Source organism: Nerophis lumbriciformis, linkage group LG18, assembly GCF_033978685.3.
Source record: "Nerophis lumbriciformis linkage group LG18, RoL_Nlum_v2.1, whole genome shotgun sequence".
NCBI classification, from domain to species: Eukaryota; Metazoa; Chordata; class Actinopteri; order Syngnathiformes; family Syngnathidae; genus Nerophis; species Nerophis lumbriciformis.
The window spans coordinates 3,983,036-4,010,000 of record NC_084565.2 but is presented as its reverse complement, the minus strand read 5'-3'; the positions used below and the strand labels follow the sequence as shown (position 1 = coordinate 4,010,000).

Here is a 26,965-nt window from a genome sequence, read left to right as displayed (position 1 = left end):
GCTGTGTGAGACCCAGGTACTAGTGTCTATCATCTGTTGGTGCTGTGTGAGACCCAGGTACTAGTGTCTATCATCTGTTGGTGCTGTGTGAGACCCAGGTACTAGTGTCTATCATCTGTTGGTGCTGTGTGAGACCCAGGTACTAGTGTCTATCATCTGTTGGTGCTGTGTGAGACCCAGGTACTAGTGTCTATCATCTGTTGGTGCTGTGTGAGACCCAGGTACTAGTGTCTCTCCTCTGTTGGTGCTGTGTGAGACCCAGGTACTAGTGTCTATCATCTGTTGGTGCTGTGTGAGACCCAGGTACTAGTGTCTATCATCTGTTGGTGCTGTGTGAGACCCAGGTACTAGTGTCTATCATCTGTTGGTGCTGTGTGAGACCCAGGTACTAGTGTCTATCATCTGTTGGTGCTGTGTGAGACCCAGGTACTAGTGTCTATCATCTGTTGGTGCTGTGTGAGACCCAGGTACTAGTGTCTCTCCTCTGTTGGTGCTGTGTGAGACCCAGGTACTAGTGTCTATCATCTGTTGGTGCTGTGTGAGACCCAGGTACTAGTGTCTATCATCTGTTGGTGCTGTGTGAGACCCAGGTACTAGTGTCTATCATCTGTTGGTGCTGTGTGAGACCCAGGTACTAGTGTCTATCATCTGTTGGTGCTGTGTGAGACCCAGGTACTAGTGTCTCTCCTCTGTTGGTGCTGTGTGAGACCCAGGTACTAGTGTCTATCATCTGTTGGTGCTGTGTGAGACCCAGGTACTAGTGTCTCTCCTCTGTTGGTGCTGTGTGAGACCCAGGTACTAGTGTCTATCATCTGTTGGTGCTGTGTGAGACCCAGGTACTAGTGTCTCTCCTCTGCTCCAACCACAACTCTCTATTTTTATATGTCATTTATTCTGTGCATTTTCTGTCATTTGTGTATTGTGTCTATTTCCTGCATTTTGTATATTTTTTCATTTTGTGTATTTTGTGTATTTTGTCTAATTAGTGCATTTTGTGTTTTTTTCATTTTGTGTATTTTTATTTATTCATTTTTTGTATCTATGTTGTGTATTTAGTGTATGTTGTGTATTTAGTCTATGGTGTGTATTTAGTGTAATTAGTCTATGTTGTGTATTTTAGTCTATATTGTGTATTTAGTGTATATTGTGTATTTTGTGCATGTTGTGTATTTAGTCTGTTGTGTATTTAGTGCATGTTGTATATTTAGTCCATGTTGTGTATTTAGTGCATGTTGTGTATTTAGTCCATGTTGTGTATTTAGTCCATGTGGTGTATTTAGTGTATGTTGTGTATTTAGTCTATGTTGTGTATTTAGTGTATGTTGTGTATTTAGTGCAGGTTGTGTATTAAGTGCATGTTGTGTATTTAGTGCATGTTGTGTATTTGGTCTATGTTGTGTATTTAGTGAATGTTGTGTATTTAGTGTATGTGGTGTATTTAGTCTATGTTGTGTATTTAGTGTATGTGGTGTATTTAGTCTATGTTGTGTATTTAGTATATGTTGTGTATTTAGTCTATATTGTGTATTTAGTGCATGTTGTGTATTTGGTCTATGTTGTGTATTTAGTGAATGTTGTGTATTTAGTGTATGTTGTGTATTTAGTGTATGTTGTGTATTTAGTTGATGTCGTGTATTTAGTCCATGTTGTGTATTTAGTGTATGTTGTGTATTTAGTGTATGTTGTGTATTTAGTTGATGTCGCGTATTTAGTGCATGTTGTGTATTTAGTCCATGTTGTGTATTTAGTGTATGTTGTGTATTTAGTGTATGTTGTGTATTTAGTTGATGTCGTGTATTTAGTGTATGTTGTGTATTTAGTCTATATTGTGTATTTAGTGCATGTTGTGTATTTAGTTGATGTTTTGTATTTAGTCCATGTTGTGTATTTAGTGTATGTTGTGTATTTAGTGTATGTTGTGTATTTAGTTGATGTCGGGTATTTAGTGCATGTTGTGTATTTAGTCCATGTTGTGTATTTAGTGTATGTTGTGTATTTAGTGTATGTTGTGTATTTAGTTGATGTCGTGTATTTAGTGCATGTTGTGTATTTAGTCTATGTTGTGTATTTAGTGAATGTTGTGTATTTAGTGTATGTGGTGTATTTAGTCTATGTAGTGTATTTAGTGAATGTTGTGTATTTAGTGTATGTTGTGTATTTAGTCTATATTGTGTATTTAGTGCATGGTGTGTGTTTAGTTGATGTTTTGTATTTAGTCCATGTTGTGTATTTTGTGTATGTTGTGTATTTAGTTGATGTTGTGTATTTAGTCTATATTGTGTATTTAGTGCAAGTTGTGTATTTAGTGTATGTTGTGTATTTAGTCTATGTTGTGTATTTTAGTCTATATTGTGTATTTAGTGTATATAGTGTATTTTGTGCATGTTGTGTATTTAGTCTGTTGTGTATTTAGTGAATGTTGTGTATTTAGTGAATGTTGTGTATTTAGTCCATGTTGTGTATTTAGTGTATGTTGTGCATTTAGTGCATGTTGTGTATTTAGTGCATGTTGTGTATTTAGTGAATGTTGTGTATTTAGTGAATGTTGTGTATTTAGTGTATGTGGTGTATTTAGTCTAAGTTGTGTATTTAGTCTATGTTGTGTATTTAGTCTATGTTGTGTATTTAGTCTATATTGTGTATTTAGTGTATGTTGTGTATTTAGTTGATGTTTTGTATTTAGTCCATGTTGTGTATTTAGTGTATGTTGTGTTTTTAGTGTATGTTGTGTATTTAGTCTATATTGTGTATTTAGTGCATGTTGTGTATTTAGTCTATATTGTGTATTTAGTGCATGTTGTGTATTTAGTGTATGTTGTGTATTTAGTCTATGTTGTGTATTTTAGTCTATATTGTGTATTTAGTGTATATAGTGTATTTTGTGCATGTTGTGTATTTAGTCTGTTGTGTATTTAGTGCATGTTGTGTATTTAGTCCATGTTGTGTATTTAGTCCATGTTGTGTATTTAGTGTATGTTGTGCATTTAGTGCATGTTGTGTATTTAGTGCATCTTGTGTATTTAGTGAATGTTGTGTATTTAGTGAATGTTGTGTATTTAGTGTATGTGGTGTATTTAGTCTAAGTTGTGTATTTAGTTTATGTTGTGTATTTAGTCTATGTTGTGTATTTAGTCTATATTGTGTATTTAGTGTATGTTGTGTATTTAGTTGATGTTTTGTATTTAGTCCATGTTGTGTATTTAGTGTATGTTGTGTATTTAGTGTATGTTGTGTATTTAGTCTATATTGTGTATTTAGTGCATGTTGTGTATTTAGTCTATATTGTGTATTTAGTGCATGTTGTGTATTTAGTGTATGTTGTGTATTTAGTCTATGTTGTGTATTTTAGTCTATATTGTGTATTTAGTGTATATAGTGTATTTTGTGCATGTTGTGTATTTAGTCTGTTGTGTATTTAGTGCATGTTGTGTATTTAGTCCATGTTGTGTATTTAGTCCATGTTGTGTATTTAGTGTATGTTGTGCATTTAGTGCATGTTGTGTATTTAGTGCATCTTGTGTATTTAGTGAATGTTGTGTATTTAGTGAATGTTGTGTATTTAGTGTATGTGGTGTATTTAGTCTAAGTTGTGTATTTAGTTTATGTTGTGTATTTAGTCTATGTTGTGTATTTAGTCTATATTGTGTATTTAGTGTATGTTGTGTATTTAGTTGATGTTTTGTATTTAGTCCATGTTGTGTATTTAGTGTATGTTGTGTATTTAGTGTATGTTGTGTATTTAGTCTATATTGTGTATTTAGTGCATGTTGTGTATTTAGTCTATATTGTGTATTTAGTGCATGTTGTGTATTTAGTGTATGTTGTGTATTTAGTCTATGTTGTGTATTTTAGTCTATATTGTGTATTTAGTGTATATAGTGTATTTTGTGCATGTTGTGTATTTAGTCTGTTGTGTATTTAGTGCATGTTGTGTATTTAGTCCATGTTGTGTATTTAGTCCATGTTGTGTATTTAGTGTATGTTGTGCATTTAGTGCATGTTGTGTATTTAGTGCATCTTGTGTATTTAGTGAATGTTGTGTATTTAGTGAATGTTGTGTATTTAGTGTATGTGGTGTATTTAGTCTAAGTTGTGTATTTAGTTTATGTTGTGTATTTAGTCTATGTTGTGTATTTAGTCTATATTGTGTATTTAGTGTATGTTGTGTATTTAGTTGATGTTTTGTATTTAGTCCATGTTGTGTATTTAGTGTATGTTGTGTATTTAGTGTATGTTGTGTATTTAGTCTATATTGTGTATTTAGTGCATGTTGTGTATTTAGTCTATATTGTGTATTTAGTGCATGTTGTGTATTTAGTGTATGTTGTGTATTTAGTCTACATTATGTATTTAGTGCATGTTGTGTATTTAGTCTATATTGTGTATTTAGTGCATGTTGTGTATTTAGTGTGTGTTGTATATTTAGTTGATGTTGTGTATTTAGTGAATGTTGTGTATTTAGTCTGTTGTGTATTTAGTGAATGTTGTGTATTTAGTGAATGTTGTGTTTTTAGTGCATGTTGTCTATTTAGTGTATGTTGTGTATTTAGTTGATGTTGTGTATTTAGTGCATGTTGTGTAATTGGTCTAAGTTGTGTATTTAGTCTAAGTTGTGTATTTAGTGCATGTTGTGTATTTAGTCTAAGTTGTGTATTTAGTGCATGTTGTGCATTTAGTCTGCTGTGTATTTAGTGCATGTTGTGTATTTAGTGCATGTTGTGTATTTGTCTGTTGTGTATTTAGTGCATGTTGTGTATTTAGTGCATGTTGTGTATTTGTCTGTTGTGTATTTAGTGCATGTTGTGTATTTAGTCTGTTGTGTATTTAGTGCATGTTGTGTGTTTAGTGCATGTTGTGTATTGAGTGCATGTTGTGTATTTAGTGCATGTTGTGTATTGAGTGCATGTTGTGTATTTAGTGCATGTTGTGTATATAGTGCATGTTGTGTATTTAGTGTATGTTGTGTATTTAGTTGATGTTGTGTATTTAGTGCATGTTGTGTAATTGGTCTAAGTTGTGTATTTAGTCTAAGTTGTGTATTTAGTGCATGTTGTGTATTTAGTCTAAGTTGTGTATTTAGTGCATGTTGTGCATTTAGTCTGCTGTGTATTTAGTGCATGTTGTGTATTTAGTGCATGTTGTGTATTTGTCTGTTGTGTATTTAGTGCATGTTGTGTATTTAGTCTGTTGTGTATTTAGTGCATGTTGTGTATTTAGTGCATGTTGTGTATTGAGTGCATGTTGTGTATTTAGTGCATGTTGTGTATTGAGTGCATGTTGTGTATTGAGTGCATGTTGTGTATTTAGTGCATGTTGTGTATATAGTGCATGTTGTGTATTTAGTGCATGTTGTGTATTTAGTGCATGTTGTGTTTGTGTGTGATCAGGATCAAAGAGGAATGTCCATCCTGGGCTCCTGATTGGTTGAGTGGAAAGTTGCCCAAAGCCGAAAACAGCCGAGTCATTAAACTACTACAGGTACTTTATAACTATTACTACTACTACTGTGTACTTTATCACTATTACTACTACTACTGTGTACTTTATAACTATTACTACTACTACTGTGTACTTTATAACTATTACTACTACTACTGTGTACTTTATAACTATTACTACTACAGGTACTTTATAACTATTACTAATGTGTACTTTATAACTATTACTACTACAGGTACTTTATAACTATCACTACTACTGTGTACTTTATAACTATTACTAATGTGTACTTTATAACTATTACTACTACAGGTACTTTATAACTATTACTACTACAGGTAACTTATAACTATTACTACTACAGGTACTGTATAACTATTACTACTACAGGTACTTTATAACTATTACTACTACAGGTACTTTATAACTATTACTACTACAGGTACTTTATAACTATTACTAATGTGTACTTTATAACTATTACTACTACAGGTACTTTATAACTATCACTACTATTGTGTACTTTATAACTATTACTAATGTGTACTTTATAACTATTACTACTACAGGTACTTTATAACTATTACTACTACAGGTACTTTATAACTATTACTACTACTACTGTGTACTTTATAACTATTACTACTACTACTGTGTACTTTATAACTATTACTACTACAGGTACTTTATAACTATTACTACTACAGGTACTTTATAACTATTACTAATGTGTACTTTATAACTATTACTACTACAGGTACTTTATAACTATCACTACTACTGTGTACTTTATAACTATTACTAATGTGTACTTTATAACTATTACTACTACAGGTACTGTATAACTATTACTACTACAGGTACTTTATAACTATTACTACTACAGGTACTTTATAACTATCACTACTACTGTGTACTTTATAACTATTACTAATGTGTACTTTATAACTATTACTACTACAGGTACTTTATAACTATTACTACTACAGGTAACTTATAACTATTACTACTACAGGTACTGTATAACTATTACTACTACAGGTACTTTATAACTATTACTAATGTGTACTTTACATGTAAAGCGACTTTGGGTACTTAGAAAAGCGCTATATAAATCCCAGTTATTTTTTTTATTACTACTACAGGTACTTTATAACTATTACTACTGTGTACTTTATAACTATTACTACTACAGGTACTTTATAACTATAACTACTACAGGTACTTTATAACTATTACTAATGTGTACTTTATAACTATTACTACTACAGGTACTGTATAACTATTACTACTACTAAAGGTACTTTATAACTATTACTAATGTGTACTTTATAACTATTACTACTACAGGTACTTTATAACTATTGCTACTGTGTACTTTATAACTATTACTACTACAGGTACTATATAACTATTAATAACACGGGTACTTTATAACTATTACTAATGTGTACTTTATAATTATTACTACTACAGGTACTTTATAACTATTACTACTACAGGTACTTTATAACACTTACTACTACAGGTAATTTATAACTTTTACTACTACAGGTACTTCATAACAATTACTACTGTGTACTTCATAGCTATTACTACTACTACTATGTATTTCATAACATTTACTACTATGTACTTCATAACTATTACTATGTACTTCATAACAATTACTACTATGTACTTCTTAACAATTACTACTCTGTACTTTATAACAATTACTACTATGTACTTCATAACTATTACTACTCTGTACTTTATAACAATTACTACTGTGTACTTCTTAACAATTACTGCTGTGTCAACATGTACTTCATTAGTGTACCAACTGTATAGTACGTATAACATAAAGAAGAAGTAACATATGCAGTATTTAGTATTACATGTCATGATTTATAATCCAGTTTATTCATTATTAATGAAGTATATGAGTAAATATATTCTAAAGGGAATAACAATTAAATTGGAGAATATTTGTATTCATTTATTTTTTTGTGACAAGATTAATGATTAAAAATGACATAAACATGAAAATAATATATACTTTAATACTCTATAAATATTTATATGAAATATATTTAAACATATATAAATGTGTATATACACACATATCATAATTGAAACACAATGAATGTTGAGTATATGTGAAGCATGACCTGTATCATAATTGATATACAATGAATGTTTGTGTATGTGAATCATGATTTTTATCATAATTGATACACGATTAATGTTGTGTACATGTGAAACATAACTTGTATCATAATTGATACACAATGAATGTTGTGTCCATGTAAAACGTGACTTGTATCACAATTGATACACAATGAATGTTGTGTCCATTTAAAACGTGACTTGTATCATAATTGATACACAATGAATGTTGTGTGCATGTAAAACATGACTTGTATAATAATTGATACACAGTGAATGTGTGTGTTCATGTGAAACATGACTTGTATCGTAATTGACACAATGAATGTTGTATACATGTTAAATATGACTTGTATCATATTTGATACTCAATTAATCTTGTGTACATGTGAAAAATGACTTGTATCATAATTGATATACAATGAATGTTGTGTACCTGTGAAGCAAGACTTGTATCATAATTGATACACAATGAATGTTGTGTATATGTGAAGCAAAATTTGTATTATAATTGATACAGAATGTTGTGTGCATGTGAAACATTACTTGTATATTAATTGATACACAATGAATGTGTATATGTGAAGAATGACTTGTATCATAATTGATACACAATGAATGTTGTGTCCATGTAAAACGTGACTTGTATCATAATTGATATACAATTAATGTTGTGTGCATGTAAAACATGACTTGTATCTTAATTGATACACAGTGAATGTGTGTGTACATGTGAAACATGACTTGTATCATAATTGACACAATGAATCTTTGGTACATGTGAAACATGACTTGTATCATAATTGATATATAATGAATGTTTGTTTACATGTGAAACATGACTTGTATGATAATTTAAACACAATGAATGTTGTGTACCTGTGAAGCAAGACTTGTATCATAATTGATACACAATGAATGTTGTGTCCATGTAAAACGTGACTTGTATCATAATTGATATACATTGAATGTTGTGTGCATGTAAAACATGACTTGTATCATAATTGATACACAGTGAATGTGTGTGTACATGTGAAACATGACTTGTATCATAATTGATACACAATGAATGTTGTGTATATGTGAAGCAAGACTTGTATCATAATTGATACACAATGAATGTTGTGTATATGTGAAACATGACTTGTATCATAATTGAAACACAATGAATGTTGTGTACCTGCAAAGCAAGACTTGTATCATAATTGATACACAATGAATGTTGTGTATATATGAAGCAAGACTTGTATTATAATTGATACAGAATGTTGTGTGTATGTGAAACATTACTTGTATATTAATTGATACACAATGAATGTGTATATGTGAAGCATGACTTGTATCATAATTGATACACAATGAATGTTTGTGTATATGTGAATCATGACTTGCATCATAATTGATACACAATGAATGTGTACATGTGAATCATGACTTGTATCATAATTGATACACAATAAATGTGTGCATGTGTAACATGACTAGTATCATAATTGATACACAATGAATGTGTACATGTGAATCATGACTTGTATCATAGTTGATACACAATGCATGTTGTGTACATGTGAAACATGACTTGTATCATAATGATACACAATGAATGTTGTGTACATGTGAAACATGAGTTGTATCATAAAAGAGACGCAATGAATATTTGTGTACATGTGAAGCATGACTGGTATCATAATTGATACACAATGAATGTGTTTGTACATGTGAAACATGACTTGTATCATAAAAGAGATACAATGAATATGTGTGTACATGTGAAGCATGACTTGTATCATAATTGATACACAATGAATGTTGTGTCAATGTGAAGCATGACTTGTATCATAATTGATACACAATGAATTTTGTGTATGTGTAGCATGACTTGTATCATAATTGATACACAATGAATGTTGTGTACATGTGAAACATGACTTGTATCATAGTTGATACGCAATAAATGTGTATATGTGAAACACGACTTGTATCATAATTGATACACAATGAATTTGGTGTACATGTGAAGCATGACTTGTATCATAAAGGATACACAATGAATGTTGTGTCCATGTAAAACATGACTTGTATCATAATTGATACACAATGAATGTTCAGAACATGTGATACATGAATTGTTTGATAATTGATACACAATGAATGTTGTGTACCTGTGAAGCAAGACTTTTATCATAATTGATACACTATGAATGTTGTGTTAATGTGAAACATGATTTGTATCATAGTTAATATGCAATAAATGTGTATATGTGAAACATGACTTGTATCATAATTGATACACAATGAATGTGTACATGTGATACATGAATTGTTTTATAATTGATACACAATGAATGTTGTGTACATGTGATACATGAATTGTTTTATAACTGATACACAATGAATGTTGTGTACAAGTGAAACATTACTTGTATCATAATTGATACACAATGCATGTTGTGTACATGTGAAACATGACCTGTATCATAATTGATACACGAGTGTTGTGTATATGTGAAACATGACTTGTATCATAAAAGAGACACAATGAATATTTGTGTACATGTGAAGCATGACTGGTATCATAATTGATACACAATGAATGTGTTTGTACATGTGAAACATGACTTGTATCATAAAAGAGATACAATGAATATGTGTGTACATGTGAAGCATGATTTGTATCATAATTGATACACAATGAATGTTGTGTGCATGTGTGACATGACTTGTATCATAATTGATACACAATTAATGTTTGTGTACAAGTGAAACATTACTTGTATCATAATTGATACACAATGCATGTTGTGTACATGTGAAACATGACCTGTATCATAATTGATACACGAGTGTTGTGTATATGTGAAACATGACTTGTACATGGAAAGCGACTTTGGGTACTTAGAAAAGCGCTATATAAATCCCAGTTATTATTATTATTATTATTATTGTGTCATAAAAGAGACACAATGAATATTTGTGTACATGTGAAGCATGACTGGTATCATAATTGATACACAATGAATGTGTTTGTACATGTGAAACATGACTTGTATCATAAAAGAGATACAATGAATATGTGTGTACATGTGAAGCATGATTTGTATCATAATTGATACACAATGAATGTTGTGTCAATGTGAAGCATGACTTGTATCATAATTGATACACAATTAATTTTGTGTATGTGTAGCATGACTTGTATCATAATTGATACACAATGAATGTTGTGTACATGTGAAACATGACTTGTATCATAGTTGATACGCAATAAATGTGTATATGTGAAACACGACTTGTATCATAATTGATACACAGTGAATTTGGTGTACATGTGAAGCATGACTTGTATCATAAAGGATACACAATGAATGTGTCCATGTAAAACATGACTTGTATCATAATTGATACACAATTAATGTTCAGTACATGTGATACATGAATTGTTTGATAATTGATACACAATGAATGTTGTGTACCTGTGAAGCAAGACTTTTATCATAATTGATACACAATGAATGTTGTGTTAATGTGAAAGATGACTTGTATCATAATTGATACACAATGAATGTTGTGTACATGTGAAACATGATTTGTATCATAGTTAATATGCAATAAATGTGTATATGTGAAACATGACTTGTATCATAATTGATGCACAATGAATTTGGTGTACATGTAAAACATGACTTGTATCATAATTGATACATAATGAATGTGTACATGTGATACATGAATTGTTTTATAATTGATACACAATGAATGTTGTGTACATGTGATACATGAATTGTTTTATAATTGATACACAATGAATGTTGTGTACATATGAAACATGACTTGTATCGTAATTGATACACAATGAATGTGTTAATGTGAAAGATGACTTGTATCATAATTGATACACAGTGAATGTTTATGTACATGTGAAACATGACTTGTATCATAATTGATACAAAATGAATTTTGTGTACATTTGAAACTTGACTTGTATCATAATTGATATACAATGAATGTTGTGTACATGTGAAGCATGACTTGTATCATAATTGATACAAAGTGAATGTTTATGTACATGTGAAACATGACTTGTATCATAATTGATACAAAATGGATGTTGTGTACATTTGAAACTTGACTTGTATCATAATTGATACAAAATGAATGTTGTGAACATGTGAAACTTGACTTGTATCATAATTGGTACACAATGAATGTTGCGTACATGTGAAGCATGACTTGTATCATAATTGATACAAAGTGAATGTTTATGAACATGTGAAACATGACTTGTATCATAATTGATACAAAATGGATGTTGTGTACATTTGAAACTTGACTTGTATCATAATTGGTACACAATGAATGTTGCGTACATGTGAAGCATGACTTGTATCATAATTTATACACAATGATGTGTGTCCAGCTGGACCAGAGGGAGCTGTCCTTCTCCAGTCTTGACAAGGACCCCCCGCTGTCCCCCATCAGCTGTGTCTCCCAGGACGACCTGTACCCCTGCATCCATGACGACCAGCCCACAGCCATGGCCACAATGGCAGACGGGTACGCACCTCAGCTGACGGCAGCCTCAGCCTCAGCAGGAAGAACCACGATGACCACGACCACGATGACCACGGAGGCGAGCACAGGCTGGAAGACGCCAGAAGAGGACCAATGTCCCAGCGACTTGGCTTTGTTGGCCAACTTCCTGACCTGTGCCGACTCGGACCCCCACATGTCGCCCTCTAGTGGCAACCTGAGCACGCAAGCCATGCTCGCTCGCAGGGACCCTGAACGCATCGCAGACCGTGGCCCCGCCCCATTGGACGCACACCAAGGTGATTTAACGACTTTACTGGTTTGCGCAACTTCCTGTTCACTTCATGGATGTTACCTTCCTCAAACGCACACTTTACACAAACACACAACTTAACAAACTAGTGTGTGGAAGACACACAACTTTACAAACTAGTGTATGGAAAACACACAACTTTACAAACTAGTGTATGGAAAACACACAACTTTACAAACTAGTGTGTGGAAGACGTAGGAGCTATGTTGTCCGGGGGCTTCTATGCCCCCTGGTAGGGTCTCCCAAGGCAAACTGGTCCTAGGTGAGGGATCAGACAAAGAGCAGCTCGAAGACCTCTATGAATAACACAAACAAAGGACCCAGATTTCACTCGCCCGGACGCGGGTCACCGGGGCCCCCCTCTGGAGCCAGGCCCGGAGGTGGGGCACGATGGCGAGCGCCTGTCCCCATGGGGCTCGGCCGGGCATAGCCCGAAGAGGCAACGTGGGTCCCCCCTCCAATGGGCTCACCACCCATAGCAGGGGCCATAGAGGTCGGGTGCAGTGTGAGCTGAGCGGCAGCCGAAGGCAGGGCACTTGGCGGTCCGATCCTCGGCTACATAAGCTGGCTCTTGGGACGTGGAACGTCACCTCGCTGGGGGAGAAGGAGCATGAGCTAGTGCGTGAGGTGGAGAAGTTCCGGCTAGATATAGTCGGACTCACTTCGACGCACAGTAAGGGCTCTGGAACCTGTTCTCTTGAGAGGGGCCAGACTTTCTTCCACTCTGGCGTTGCCGGCAGTGAGAGGCGACGGGCTGGGGTGGCAATTCTTGTTGCCCCCCGGCTCAAAGCCTGCACGTTGGAGTTCAACCCGGTGGACGAGAGGGTAGCTTCCCCCCGCCTTCGGGTGGGGGGACGGGTCCTGACTGTTGTTTGCGCTTACGCGCCAAATGGCAGCTCAGAGTACCCACCCTTTTTGGATTCACTCGAGGGAGTACTGGAGAGTGCTCCCCCGGGTGATTCCCTCGTCCTACTGGGGGACTTCAACGCTCTTGTTGGCAACGACAGTGAAACCTGGAGAGGTGTGATTGGGAAGAAGTGCCGCCCGGATCTGAACCCGAGTGGTGTTTTGTTATTGGACTTTTGTGCTCGTCACAGATTGTCCATAACAAACACCATGTTCAAACATAAGGGTGTCCATATGTGCACTTGGCACCAGGACACCCTAGGCCGCAGTTCCATGATCGACTTTGTAGTTGTGTCATCGGATTTGCGGTCTCATGTTTTGGACACTCGGGTGAAGAGAGGGGCGGAGCTTACTACCGATCACTACCTAGTGGTGAGTTGGCTGCGATGGTGGGGGAGCATGCCGGACAGACCTGGCAGGCCCAAACGCATTGTGAGGGTTTGCTGGGAACGCCTGGCAGAGTCTCCTGTCAGAGAGAGTTTCAATTCCCACCTCCGGAAGAACTTTGAACATGTCCCGAGGGAGGCGCTGGACATTGAGTCCGAGTGGACGATGTTCCGTACCTCTGTTGTCGGGGCGGCCGATTGGAGCTGTGGCCACAAGGTAGTTGGTGCCTGTCGTGGCGGTAATCCTAGAACCCGCTGGTGTCCGGTAAGGGATGCCGTCAAGCTGAAGAAAGAGTCATATCGGGCTCTTTTGGCTCATAGGACTCCGGAGGCAGCAGACAGGTACCGACAGGCCAAGCGGTGTGTGGCTTCAGCGGTCGCGGAGGCAAAAACTCGGACATGGGAGGAGTTCGGGGAAGCCATGGGAAACGACTTCCGGACGATTTCGAAGCAATTCTGGACCACCATCCGCCGCCTCAGGAAGGGAAAGCAGTGCAATGTCAACACCGTGTATGGTAGGGATGGTGCTCTGCTGACCTCGACTGCGGATGTTGTGGATCGGTGGAGAGAATACTTCGAAGACCTCCTCAATCCTACCAGCACGTCTTCCTATGAGGAAGCAGGGTCTGGGGAATCTGTGGTGGGCTCTCCTATTTCTGGGGCTGAGGTTGCCGAGGTAGTTAAAAAGCTCCTCGGTGGCAAGGCCCCGGGGGTGGATGAGAACCGCCCGGAGTTCCTTAAGGCAACATCGCGTGGACATCGGGGGCGGTACCTCTGAATTGGCAGACCGGGGTGGTGGTTCCTCTCTTTAAGAAGGGGAACCGGAGGGTGTGTTCCAACTATCGTGGGATCACACTCCTCAGCCTTCCCGGTAAGGTCTATTCGGGTGTACTGGAGAGGAGGGTACGCCGGATAGTCGAACCTCGGATTCAGGAGGAACAGTGTGGTTTCTGTCCTGGTCGTGGAACTGTGGACCAGCTCTATACTCTCGGCAGGGTCCTTGAGGGTGCATGGGAGTTTGCCCAACCAGTCTACATGTGCTTTGTGGACTTGGAGAAGTCCTGTGGGGAGTGCTCAGAGAGTATGGGGTAACGGACTGTCTTATTGTGGCGGTTCGCTCCCTGTATAATCAGTGTCAGAGCTTGGTCCGCATTGCCGGCAGTAAGTCTGACCTGTTTCCAGTGAGGGTTGGACTCCGCCAAGTCTGCCCTTTGTCACCGATTCTGTTCATAACCTTTATGGACAGAATTTCTAGGCGCAGTCAGGGCGTTGAGGGTATCTGGTTTGGTGGCTGCAGGATTAGGTCTCTGCTATTTGCAGATGATGTGGTCCTGATGGCTTCCTCTGGCCAAGATCTTCAGCTCTCACTGGATCGGTTCGCAGCCGAGTGTGAAGCAACTGGGATGGGAATCAGCACCTCCAAGTCCGAGTCCATGGTTCTCTCCCGGAAAAGGGTGGGGTGCCATCTCCAGGTTGGGGAGGAGATCTTGCCCCAAGTGGAGGAGTTCAAGTACCTCGGAGTCTTGTTCACAAGTGGGGGAAGAGTGGATCGTGAGATCGACAGGCGGATCGGTGCGGCGTCTTCAGTAATGCGGACGCTGTATCGATCCGTTGTGGTGAATGACCGAAAGGACAAGATCCCGGGTACAAGCGGCCGAAAAGAGTTTCCTCCGCCGGGTGGCGTGGCTCTCCCTTAGAGATAGGGTGAGAAGCTCTGTCATCCGGGGGGAGCTCAAAGTAAAACCGCTGCTCCTCCACATCGAAAGGAGCCAGACGAGGTGGTTCGGGCATCTGGTCAGGATGCCACCGGAGCGCCTCCCTAGGAAGGTGTTTCGGGCACGTCCGACCGGTAGGAAGACCCAGGACACGCTGGGAAGACTATCTCTCCCGGCTGGCCTGGGAACGCCTCGGGATCTCCCGGGAGGACCTAGACGAAGTGGCTGGGTAGAGGGAAGTCTTGGCTTCCCTGCTTAAGCTGCTGCCCCCGCGACCCAACCTCGGATAAGCGGAAGAAGATGGATGGATGTGTGGGAGACACACAACTTTACAAACTAGTGTGGGGAAGACACAACTTTACAAACTAGTGTGTGGAAGACATACAACTTTACAAACTAGTGTGTGGAAGACACACAACTTTACAAACTAATGTGTGGAAGACACACAACTTTACAAACTAGTGTGGGGGGAAACACACAACTTTACAAACTAGTGTGGGGGAAACACACAACTTTACAAACTAGTGTGTGGAAGACACACAACTTTACAAACTAGTGTGTGGAAGACACACAACTTGACAAACTATTGTGTGGGAAAACACAACTTTACAAACTAGTGTGTGGAAAACACACAACTTTACAAACTAGTGTGTGGAAGACACACAACTTTACAAACTAGTATGTGGATGACACACAACTTTACAAACTAGTGTGTGGAAAACACACAACTTTACAAACTAGTATGTGGAAGAAACACAACTTTACAAACTAGTGTGTGGAAGACACACAACTTTACAAGCTAGTATGTGGAAGACACACAACTTTACAAACTAGTGTGTGGAAGACACACAACTTTACAAACTAGTCTGTGGAAGACACACCTCTTTACAAACTCTTGTGTGGAAAACACACAACTTTACAAACTAGTGTGTGGAAGACACACAACTTTACAAACTAGTGTGTGGAAGACACACAACTTTACAAACTAGTGTGTGGAAGACACACAACTTTACAAACTAGTCTGTGGAAGACACACCTCTTTACAAACTCTTGTGTGGAAAACACACTACTTTACAAACTAGTGTGTGGAAGACACACAACTTTACAAACTAGTGTGTGGAAGACACACAACTTTACAAACTAGTGTGTGGAAGACACACAACTTTACAAACTAGTGTGTGGAAGACACACAACTTTACAAACTAGTGTGTGGAAGACACACAACTTTACAAACTAGTCTGGAAGACACACCTCTTTACAAACTCTTGTGTGGAAAACACACAACTTTACAAACTAGTGTGTGGAAGACACACAACTGTACAAACTAGTGTGTGGAAGACACACAACTGTACAAACTAGTGTTTGGAAGACACACAACTGTACAAACTAGTGTGTGGAACACACACCTCTTTACAAACTCTTGTGTGGAAAACACACAACTTTGCAAACTAGTGTGTGGAAGACACACAACTGTACAAACTAGTGTTTGGAAGACACACAACTGTACAAACTAGTGTGTGGAAGACACACAACTTTACAAATAAGTGTGTGGAAAATACACAACTTTACAAACTAGTGTGGGGAAAACGCAACTTTACAAACTAGTCTGTGGAAGACACAACTTTACAAACTCGTGTGGGGAAGACACACAACTTTACAAACAAGTGTGTTGAAAACACACAACTTTACAAACTAGTGTGTGGAAGACACACAACTTCACAAACAAGTGTGTGGAAAACACACAACTTTACAAACTAGTGTGTGGAAGACACACAACTTTACAAACTACAAATACAGATTTCTACAAAGTAGTGTGCAACAAACACACTTTTCTACTAAGTAGTGTGTAACAAATACACATTTCTACAAGGTGGTGTGTAACAAATACACATTCGTACGAAGAAGTGTGCAACAAATATGCATTTGTGCAAAGTAGCGCAAATACACATTTGTACAAAGTAGTGTGTAACAAATACTCAGTAGTACAAAAATAGTGCGTAACAAATACGCATTTGTACAGAGTAGTGTGTAACAAACACTTACTGTACAAAAATAGTGGGTAACAAATACACATTTGTACAAAGTAGTGTGTAACAAATACACATTTGTTCAAAGTAGTGTGTAACAAATACACATTTGTACAAAGTAGTGTGTAACAAGTACAAACTTGTACAAAGCAACATGTAACAAATACGCATTTGTACAAAGTTGTGTGTAACAAATGAACATTTGTACATAATAGTGTGTAACAAATACACATTTGTACAAGGCAGTTTGTAACAAACACACATTTCTACTAAGTAGTGTGTAACAAATACAAATTTCCGCAAAGTGGTGTTTAACAAATACATATTTGTACAAAGTATTGTGTAACAAATACACACTTGTACAAAGTGGTGCGTAACAAATACACATTTGTACAAAGTAGTGTGTAACAAATACACACTTGTACAAAGTGGTGCGTAACAAATACACACTTGTACAAAGTAGTGTGTAAGAAATACACACTTGTACAAAGTAGTGTGTAACAAGTACACATTTGTACAAAGTAGTGTGCAACAAATACACATTTGTACAAAGTAGCGTGTAACAAATACGCAGTTGTAAAAAGTAGTGTGCAACAAATACACATTTGTACAAAGTAGCGTGTAACAAATACGCAGTTGTAAAAAGTAGTGTGCAACAAATACACATTTGTACAAAGTAGTGTGTAACAAATACGCAGTTGTACAAAGTATTGTGTAACAAGTACACACTTGTACAAAGTAACGTGTAACAAATATGCATTTGTACAAAGTAGTGTGTAACAAATACACATTTGTACAAAGTAGTGTGTAACAAATACACATTTGTACAAAGTAGTGTGTAACAAATACTCAGTAGTACAAAAATAGTGCGTAACAAATACGCATTTGTACAAAGTAGTGTGTAACAAACACTTACTGTACAAAAATAGTGGGTAACAAATACACATTTGTACAAAGTAGTGTGTAACAAATACACATTTGTTCAAAGTAGTGTGTAACAAATACACATTTGTACAAAGTAGTGTGTAACAAGTACAAACTTGTACAAAGCAACATGTAACAAATACGCATTTGTACAAAGTTGTGTGTAACAAATGAACATTTGTACATAATAGTGTGTAACAAATACACATTTGTACAAGGTAGTTTGTAACAAACACACATTTCTACTAAGTAGTGTGTAACAAATACAAATTTCCGCAAAGTGGTGTTTAACAAATACATATTTGTACAAAGTATTGTGTAACAAATACACACTTGTACAAAGTGGTGCGTAACAAATACACATTTGTACAAAGTAGTGTGTAACAAATACACACTTGTACAAAGTGGTGCGTAACAAATACACACGTGTACAAAGTAGTGTGTAAGAAATACACACTTGTACAAAGTGGTGCATAACAAATACACGTGTACAAAGTAGTGTGTAACAAATACACACTTGTACAAAGTAGTGTGTAACAAGTACACATTTGTACAAAGTAGTGTGCAACAAATACACATTTGTACAAAGTAGTGTGTAACAAATACACATTTGTTCAAAGTAGTGTGTAACAAATACACATTTGTACAAAGTAGTGTGTAACAAGTACAAACTTGTACAAAGCAACATGTAACAAATACGCATTTGTACAAAGTTGTGTGTAACAAATGAACATTTGTACATAATAGTGTGTAACAAATACACATTTGTACAAGGTAGTTTGTAACAAACACACATTTCTACTAAGTAGTGTGTAACAAATACAAATTTCCGCAAAGTGGTGTTTAACAAATACATATTTGTACAAAGTAGTGTGTAACAAATACACACTTGTACAAAGTGGTGCGTAACAAATACACATTTGTACAAAGTAGTGTGTAACAAATACACACTTGTACAAAGTGGTGCGTAACAAATACACACTTGTACAAAGTAGTGTGTAAGAAATACACACTTGTACAAAGTGGTGCATAACAAATACACATTTGTACAAAGTAGTGTGTAACAAATACACACTTGTACAAAGTAGTGTGTAACAAGTACACATTTGTACAAAGTAGTGTGCAACAAATACACATTTGTACAAAGTAGCGTGTAACAAATACGCAGTTGTAAAAAGTAGTGTGCAACAAATACACATTTGTACATAATAGTGTGTAACAAATACACATTTGTACAAGGTAGTTTGTAACAAACACACATTTCTACTAAGTAGTGTGTAACAAATACAAATTTCCGCAAAGTGGTGTTTAACAAATACATATTTGTACAAAGTATTGTGTAACAAATACACACTTGTACAAAGTGGTGCGTAACAAATACACATTTGTACAAAGTAGTGTGTAACAAATACACACTTGTACAAAGTGGTGCGTAACAAATACACACTTGTACAAAGTAGTGTGTAAGAAATACACACTTGTACAAAGTGGTGCATAACAAATACACATTTGTACAAAGTAGTGTGTAACAAATACACACTTGTACAAAGTAGTGTGTAACAAGTACACATTTGTACAAAGTAGTGTGCAACAAATACACATTTGTACAAAGTAGTGTGTAACAAATACACATTTGTTCAAAGTAGTGTGTAACAAATACACATTTGTACAAAGTAGTGTGTAACAAGTACAAACTTGTACAAAGCAACATGTAACAAATACGCATTTGTACAAAGTTGTGTGTAACAAATGAACATTTGTACATAATAGTGTGTAACAAATACACATTTGTACAAGGTAGTTTGTAACAAACACACATTTCTACTAAGTAGTGTGTAACAAATACAAATTTCCGCAAAGTGGTGTTTAACAAATACATATTTGTACAAAGTATTGTGTAACAAATACACACTTGTACAAAGTGGTGCGTAACAAATACACATTTGTACAAAGTAGTGTGTAACAAATACACACTTGTACAAAGTGGTGCGTAACAAATACACACTTGTACAAAGTAGTGTGTAAGAAATACACACTTGTACAAAGTGGTGCATAACAAATACACATTTGTACAAAGTAGTGTGCAACAAATACACACTTGTACAAAGTAGTGTGTAACAAGTACACATTTGTACAAAGTAGTGTGCAACAAATACACATTTGTACAAAGTAGCGTGTAACAAATACGCAGTTGTAAAAAGTAGTGTGCAACAAATACACATTTGTACATAATAGTGTGTAACAAATACACATTTGTACAAGGTAGTTTGTAACAAACACACATTTCTACTAAGTAGTGTGTAACAAATACAAATTTCCGCAAAGTGGTGTTTAACAAATACATATTTGTACAAAGTATTGTGTAACAAATACACACTTGTACAAAGTGGTGCGTAACAAATACACATTTGTACAAAGTAGTGTGTAACAAATACACACTTGTACAAAGTGGTGCGTAACAAATACACACTTGTACAAAGTAGTGTGTAAGAAATACACACTTGTACAAAGTGGTGCATAACAAATACACATTTGTACAAAGTAGTGTGTAACAAATACACATTTGTACAAAGTAGTGTGTAACAAGTACACATTTGTACAAAGTAGTGTGCAACAAATACACATTTGTACAAAGTAGTGTGTAACAAATACACATTTGTTCAAAGTAGTGTGTAACAAATACACATTTGTACAAAGTAGTGTGTAACAAGTACAAACTTGTACAAAGCAACATGTAACAAATACGCATTTGTACAAAGTTGTGTGTAACAAATGAACATTTGTACATAATAGTGTGTAACAAATACACATTTGTACAAGGTAGTTTGTAACAAACACACATTTCTACTAAGTAGTGTGTAACAAATACAAATTTCCGCAAAGTGGTGTTTAACAAATACATATTTGTACAAAGTATTGTGTAACAAATACACACTTGTACAAAGTGGTGCGTAACAAATACACATTTGTACAAAGTAGTGTGTAACAAATACACACTTGTACAAAGTGGTGCGTAACAAATACACACTTGTACAAAGTAGTGTGTAAGAAATACACACTTGTACAAAGTGGTGCATAACAAATACACATTTGTACAAAGTAGTGTGTAACAAATACACACTTGTACAAAGTAGTGTGTAACAAGTACACATTTGTACAAAGTAGTGTGCAACAAATACACATTTGTACAAAGTAGCGTGTAACAAATACGCAGTTGTAAAAAGTAGTGTGCAACAAATACACATTTGTACAAAGTAGTGTGTAACAAATACGCAGTTGTACAAAGTATTGTGTAACAAGTACACACTTGTACAAAGTAACGTGTAACAAATATGCATTTGTACAAAGTAGTGTGTAACAAATACACATTTGTACAAAGTAGTGTGTAACAAATACACATTTGTACAAAGTAGTGTGTAACAAATACAAGTTTGTACATAGTAGTGTGTAACAATGTGTACAAAGTAGTGTGTAACAAAATACAAGTTTGTACATAGTAGTGTGTAACAATGTGTACAAAGTAAATTAATGATAAATGGGTTGTACTTGTATAGCGCTTTTCTACCTTCAAGGTACTCAAAGCGCTTTGACACTACTTCCACATTTAGTGCGTAACAAATACGCATTTGTACAAAGTAGTGTGTAACAAACACTTACTGTACAAAAATAGTGGGTAACAAATACACATTTGTACAAAGTAGTGTGTAACAAATACACATTTGTTCAAAGTAGTGTGTAACAAATACACATTTGTACAAAGTAGTGTAACAAATACACATTTGTACAAAGTAGTATGTAACAAATGCACAGTTGTATAAAGTAGTGTGTAACAAATACACATTTGAATAAGGTAGTTTGTAACAAATACACATTTCTACTAAGTGGTGTGTAACAAATAAACATTTTTACAAAGTAGTGTGCAACAAATACACATTTGTACAAAGTGGTGCGTAACAAATACACATTTGTACAAAGTAGCAGAGGTGGGACCAAGTCATTGTTTTGCAAGTCACAAGTAAGTCTCAAGTCTTTGCCCTCAAGTCCGAGTTAAGTCCCGAGTCAAGACAGGCAAGCCCCGAGTCAAGTCCAAAGTCAAGACTGGAAAGTCTCAAGTCAAGTCCTAAGTCCTGCATTTTGAGTTTCGAGTCCTTTCAAGTCCTTTTAACCACAGACTAATATATTAACACAGATTGTGTATGCTTTTCAAACGCTGTATTTATTTATTAAAACAAGTGCATTTTAAATTGCAGGAAAGAAAATTGTGCTGACATTGCACTTTATAATAGCACTATTAACCAGTCATTTTAAACATTAACTCATTCCTTTACAGAACAAACACATTGAAAAATAAAGTGCAAATGTACTTATTTGTACAAAAGTGTTAACATTGAAAAAACATGACATATACGTGAACATAACAAAAAAGTTGTACTTTTTATATGTCAGGGCCCTATGCTGCATTGCATTTGCAAAAGACCAAATTAGCCAAGAGTCTGTCAGTCATTTGTGCACGATGGGGGCGTAGTATGATGCCACCATGGCTGAAAACTCGCTCCACTGGAGCACTGGAGGCAGGCACTGCCAAGACTCTCATGGCCACTCGGAACAGTGAAGGAAGAGTCTTCATGTTCAATGCCCAGAACAAAAGGGGGGAGAGAGTTTTTTTGGGTTGGTGCACTACTTGTAAGTGTATCTTGTGTTTTTTATGTTGATTTAATTTAAAAAAAAAAATATATATATATATATATATATATATATTTCTTGTGCGGCCCGATACCAATCGATCCACGGACCAGTACCGGGCCGCGGCCCGGTGGTTGGGGACCACTGAAGTAAAGAACCAACAGTATGTCAGAAAGCTAGCTAAAACGGTACACATATTCATAGTATAGTATACATTTTAACTGACCTTTATTTTACTATTTTTGTCTTTTTTTTAGGTGGCTAAAATACGCGGTGCTGCTGACCGCCGTCTAACGTTACGTGTGATATATTGACTAACGTAACCCTGCTTAAAAAAAATCACTGAACAAAAAGTATGAATAAGGTAGTGAACTGCAACAGATTCCCGTGTTTGCAATAACGTTATAACGTTAGCAGTGAGTTTACAGCCTCACTGATTTAACTACACAGCAAATAAAAGTCACGTTACTTAGCCAATAAACGTTATCTTACATTCAAAACTTACCGTTCTTTGTGCAACTTCAAATGCCGGACGAAGTTGGAAGTTGTTGCCTCTCCATCAGTCATTTTCGAACCGCATGTGTTGCATGCTGCAAACCGTTTTGTGTTGACCACCTCGTCATTTTTATACCCAAACGAAGTTATTTTAGGCATCATTTTTTGTTCACTGGCGTGTGGTTTGGACATGTCTTCTTCGTTGGTTGTCCTGCAATTTGATTGGATGAATGCTGTGTGATGAAAACAAAGTAGATCTAATTTGATTGGCTGTTGTACTGACAGCACACCAGCTGACACACGCAACGCTGATAGAAAAGTACACAATGAAAAATACGGAGCGCTCCCGAATAACTTTTTCATCTTTGGGTTTTGGGGAAAGTAGCAAGTCATGTCAAGTCATGTCAATTCAAAAGGCTCAAGTCCAAGTGAAGTCACAAGTCATTGATGTTAAAGTCGAAGTCGAGTTGCAAGTCTTTTTACATTTTGTCAAGTCGAGTCTAAAGTCATCAAATTCATGACTCGAGTCTGACTCGAGTCCAAGTCATGTGACTCGAGTCCACACCTCTGCAAAGTAGTGTGTAATAAATACACGTTTGTACAAAGTAGTGTGTAACAAATACACACTTGTACAAAGTGGTGCGTAACAAATACACACTTGTACAAAGTGGTGCGTAACAAATACACACTTGTACAAAGTAGCGTGTAACAAATACAAGTTTGTACATAGTAGTGTGTAACAATGTGTACAAAGTAGTGTGTAACAAATACACATTTGTACAAAGTAGTGTGTAACAAATACACTTTTGTACACAGCAGTGTGTAACAAATATACAGTTGTACAAACTCTTGTGTAACAAATATGCAGTTGTACAAAGTAGTGTGTAACAGATACACATTTGTACTAAGTAGTGTGTAACAAATGCACAGTTGTACAAAGTAGTATGTAACAAATACACATTTGTACAAGGTAGTTTGTAACGAATACAAATTTCTACAAAGTAGTGTGTAACAAAATACACATTTGTACAAAGTAGTGTGTAACAAATACACATTTGTACAAAGTAGCGTGTAATAAATACAAGTTTGTACATAGTAGTGTGTAACAATTGTGTACAAAGTAGTGTGTAACAAATACACATTTGTACAAAGTAGTGTGTAACAAATACGCAGTTGTACAAAGTAGTGTGTAACAAATACGCAGTTGTACAAAGTAGTGTGTAACAAATACGCAGTTGTACAAAGTAGTGTGTAACAAATGCACAGTTGTACAAAGTAGTGTGTAACAAATACACATTTGCACAAAGTAGTTTGTAACAAATACAAATTTCTACAAAGTGGTGTGTAACAAAATACACTTTTGTACAAAGTAGTGTGTAACAAATACACAGTTGTACAAAGTAGTGTGTAACAAATACACAGTTGTACAAAGTAGTGTGCAACAAATACACAGTTGTACAAAGTAGTGTGCAACAAATACGCAGTTGTACAAAGTGGTGTGTAACAAATACGCAGTTGTACAAAATAGTGTGTAACAAATGCACAGTTGTACAAAGTGGTGCGTAACAAATACACATTAGTACAAAGTAGTGTGTAACACATACAAGTTTGTACATAGTAGTGTGTAACAAATGTGTACAAAGTAGTGTGTAACAAATACACAGTCGTACAAAGTAGTGTGTAAAAAGTACACATTTGTACAAAGTATCGTGTAACAAATACAAATTTGTACAAAGTAGCGTGTAACAAATACAAGTTTGTACATAGTAGTGTGTAACAAATGTGTACAAAGTAGTGTGTAACAAATACACATTTGTACAAAGTAGTGTGCAACAAATACACATTTGTACAAAGTAGTGTGTAACAAATACGCAGTTGTACAAAGTAGTGTGTAACAAATACGCAGTTGTACAAAGTAGTGTGTAACAAATACGCAGTTGTACAAAGTAGTGTGTAACAAATGCACAGTTGTACAAAGTAGTGTGTAACAAATACACATTTGCACAAAGTAGTTTGTAACAAATACAAATTTCTACAAAGTGGTGTGTAACAAAATACACTTTTGTACAAAGTAGTGTGTAACAAATACACAGTTGTACAAAGTAGTGTGTAACAAATACACAGTTGTACAAAGTAGTGTGCAACAAATACACAGTTGTACAAAGTAGTGTGCAACAAATACGCAGTTGTACAAAGTGGTGTGTAACAAATACGCAGTTGTACAAAATAGTGTGTAACAAATGCACAGTTGTACAAAGTGGTGCGTAACAAATACACATTAGTACAAAGTAGTGTGTAACAAATACAAGTTTGTACATAGTAGTGTGTAACAAATGTGTACAAAGTAGTGTGTAACAAATACACAGTCGTACAAAGTAGTGTGTAAAAAGTACACATTTGTACAAAGTATCGTGTAACAAATACAAATTTGTACAAAGTAGCGTGTAACAAATACAAGTTTGTACATAGTAGTGTGTAACAAATATGTACAAAGTAGTGTGTAACAAATACACAACATATAACCAAGGCCTCCCAGCTAAGTAACTGTCATTATTGGTAAACAATGTGAGAATATTACTCTTGATTGTTGAAAAAGATGTTTTCTACGCAGTACTACTTAGTACTCTTTGTACAACATTCTACTAAATCTTTTTGACATCAGCCTCTACGTGTGTGTTTCATTGACAAATACTCAGTAAGGTTTTGTAGTAATACTTGATCACTTGTGTACAATAGTCCAGGCAAGTACACCCTCCAATGTGAGAGTAATAGTACATGTACATGATGGAGTACTCAGTACTATGAACAGTGTTGGGACTAACGCGTTACAAAGTAACGCGTTACTGTAACGCCGTTAGTTTCGGCGGTAACTAGTAATCTAACGCGTTATTTTTTTATATTCAATAACTCAGTTACCGTTACTACATGATGCGTTACTGCGTTATTTTACGTTACTTTTTATGTAGTATCGGCTAGAAACTGAGGATCTGAGTGTGTTTTATTCCAGCGAAGCAGAGACGTGCTTCTGATTCTTCCTCTGTGCTCTCTGTGTGTGCGTGTGACTGTGTGTCTGAGTGTGGGAAGGGGAGGGGAGGGCAGGGGAGGGGGGTGCGCAATACAACCGTTGGCCAACAAAAAAGTAACCACAGAACACTATACGCTAGAGATGCGCGGATAGGCAAATATTTCATCCGCAACCGCATCAGAAAGTCGTCAACCATCCGCCATCCACCCGATCTAACATTTGATCAGAACTGCATCCGCCCGCCATCCGCCCGGTATATCTAATATAGACGATGCAAGGCATTAGTGAGGCACCTGCCAACTACTCCGATTTTCCCGTAATTCGTACGGTTTTCATCAACCTATTCCGGGTTACGGGTGCAGTGATAAAAA

General features: G+C 36.0%; 1 protein-coding gene across 1 annotated transcript in view; it reads left to right on the top strand.

The window, feature by feature from the left end:
• The window catches only part of il23r (interleukin 23 receptor), an 83,340-nt gene that overhangs the window by 51,697 nt on the left and 4,678 nt on the right, over positions 1 to 26,965 (top strand). The window contains exons 15-16 of the mRNA XM_072915145.1: positions 5,388 to 5,478; positions 12,008 to 12,419. Of these exons, the coding sequence (XP_072771246.1) occupies positions 5,388 to 5,478; positions 12,008 to 12,419 (503 nt within the window). The remainder of the gene's footprint in view (positions 1 to 5,387; positions 5,479 to 12,007; positions 12,420 to 26,965) is intronic.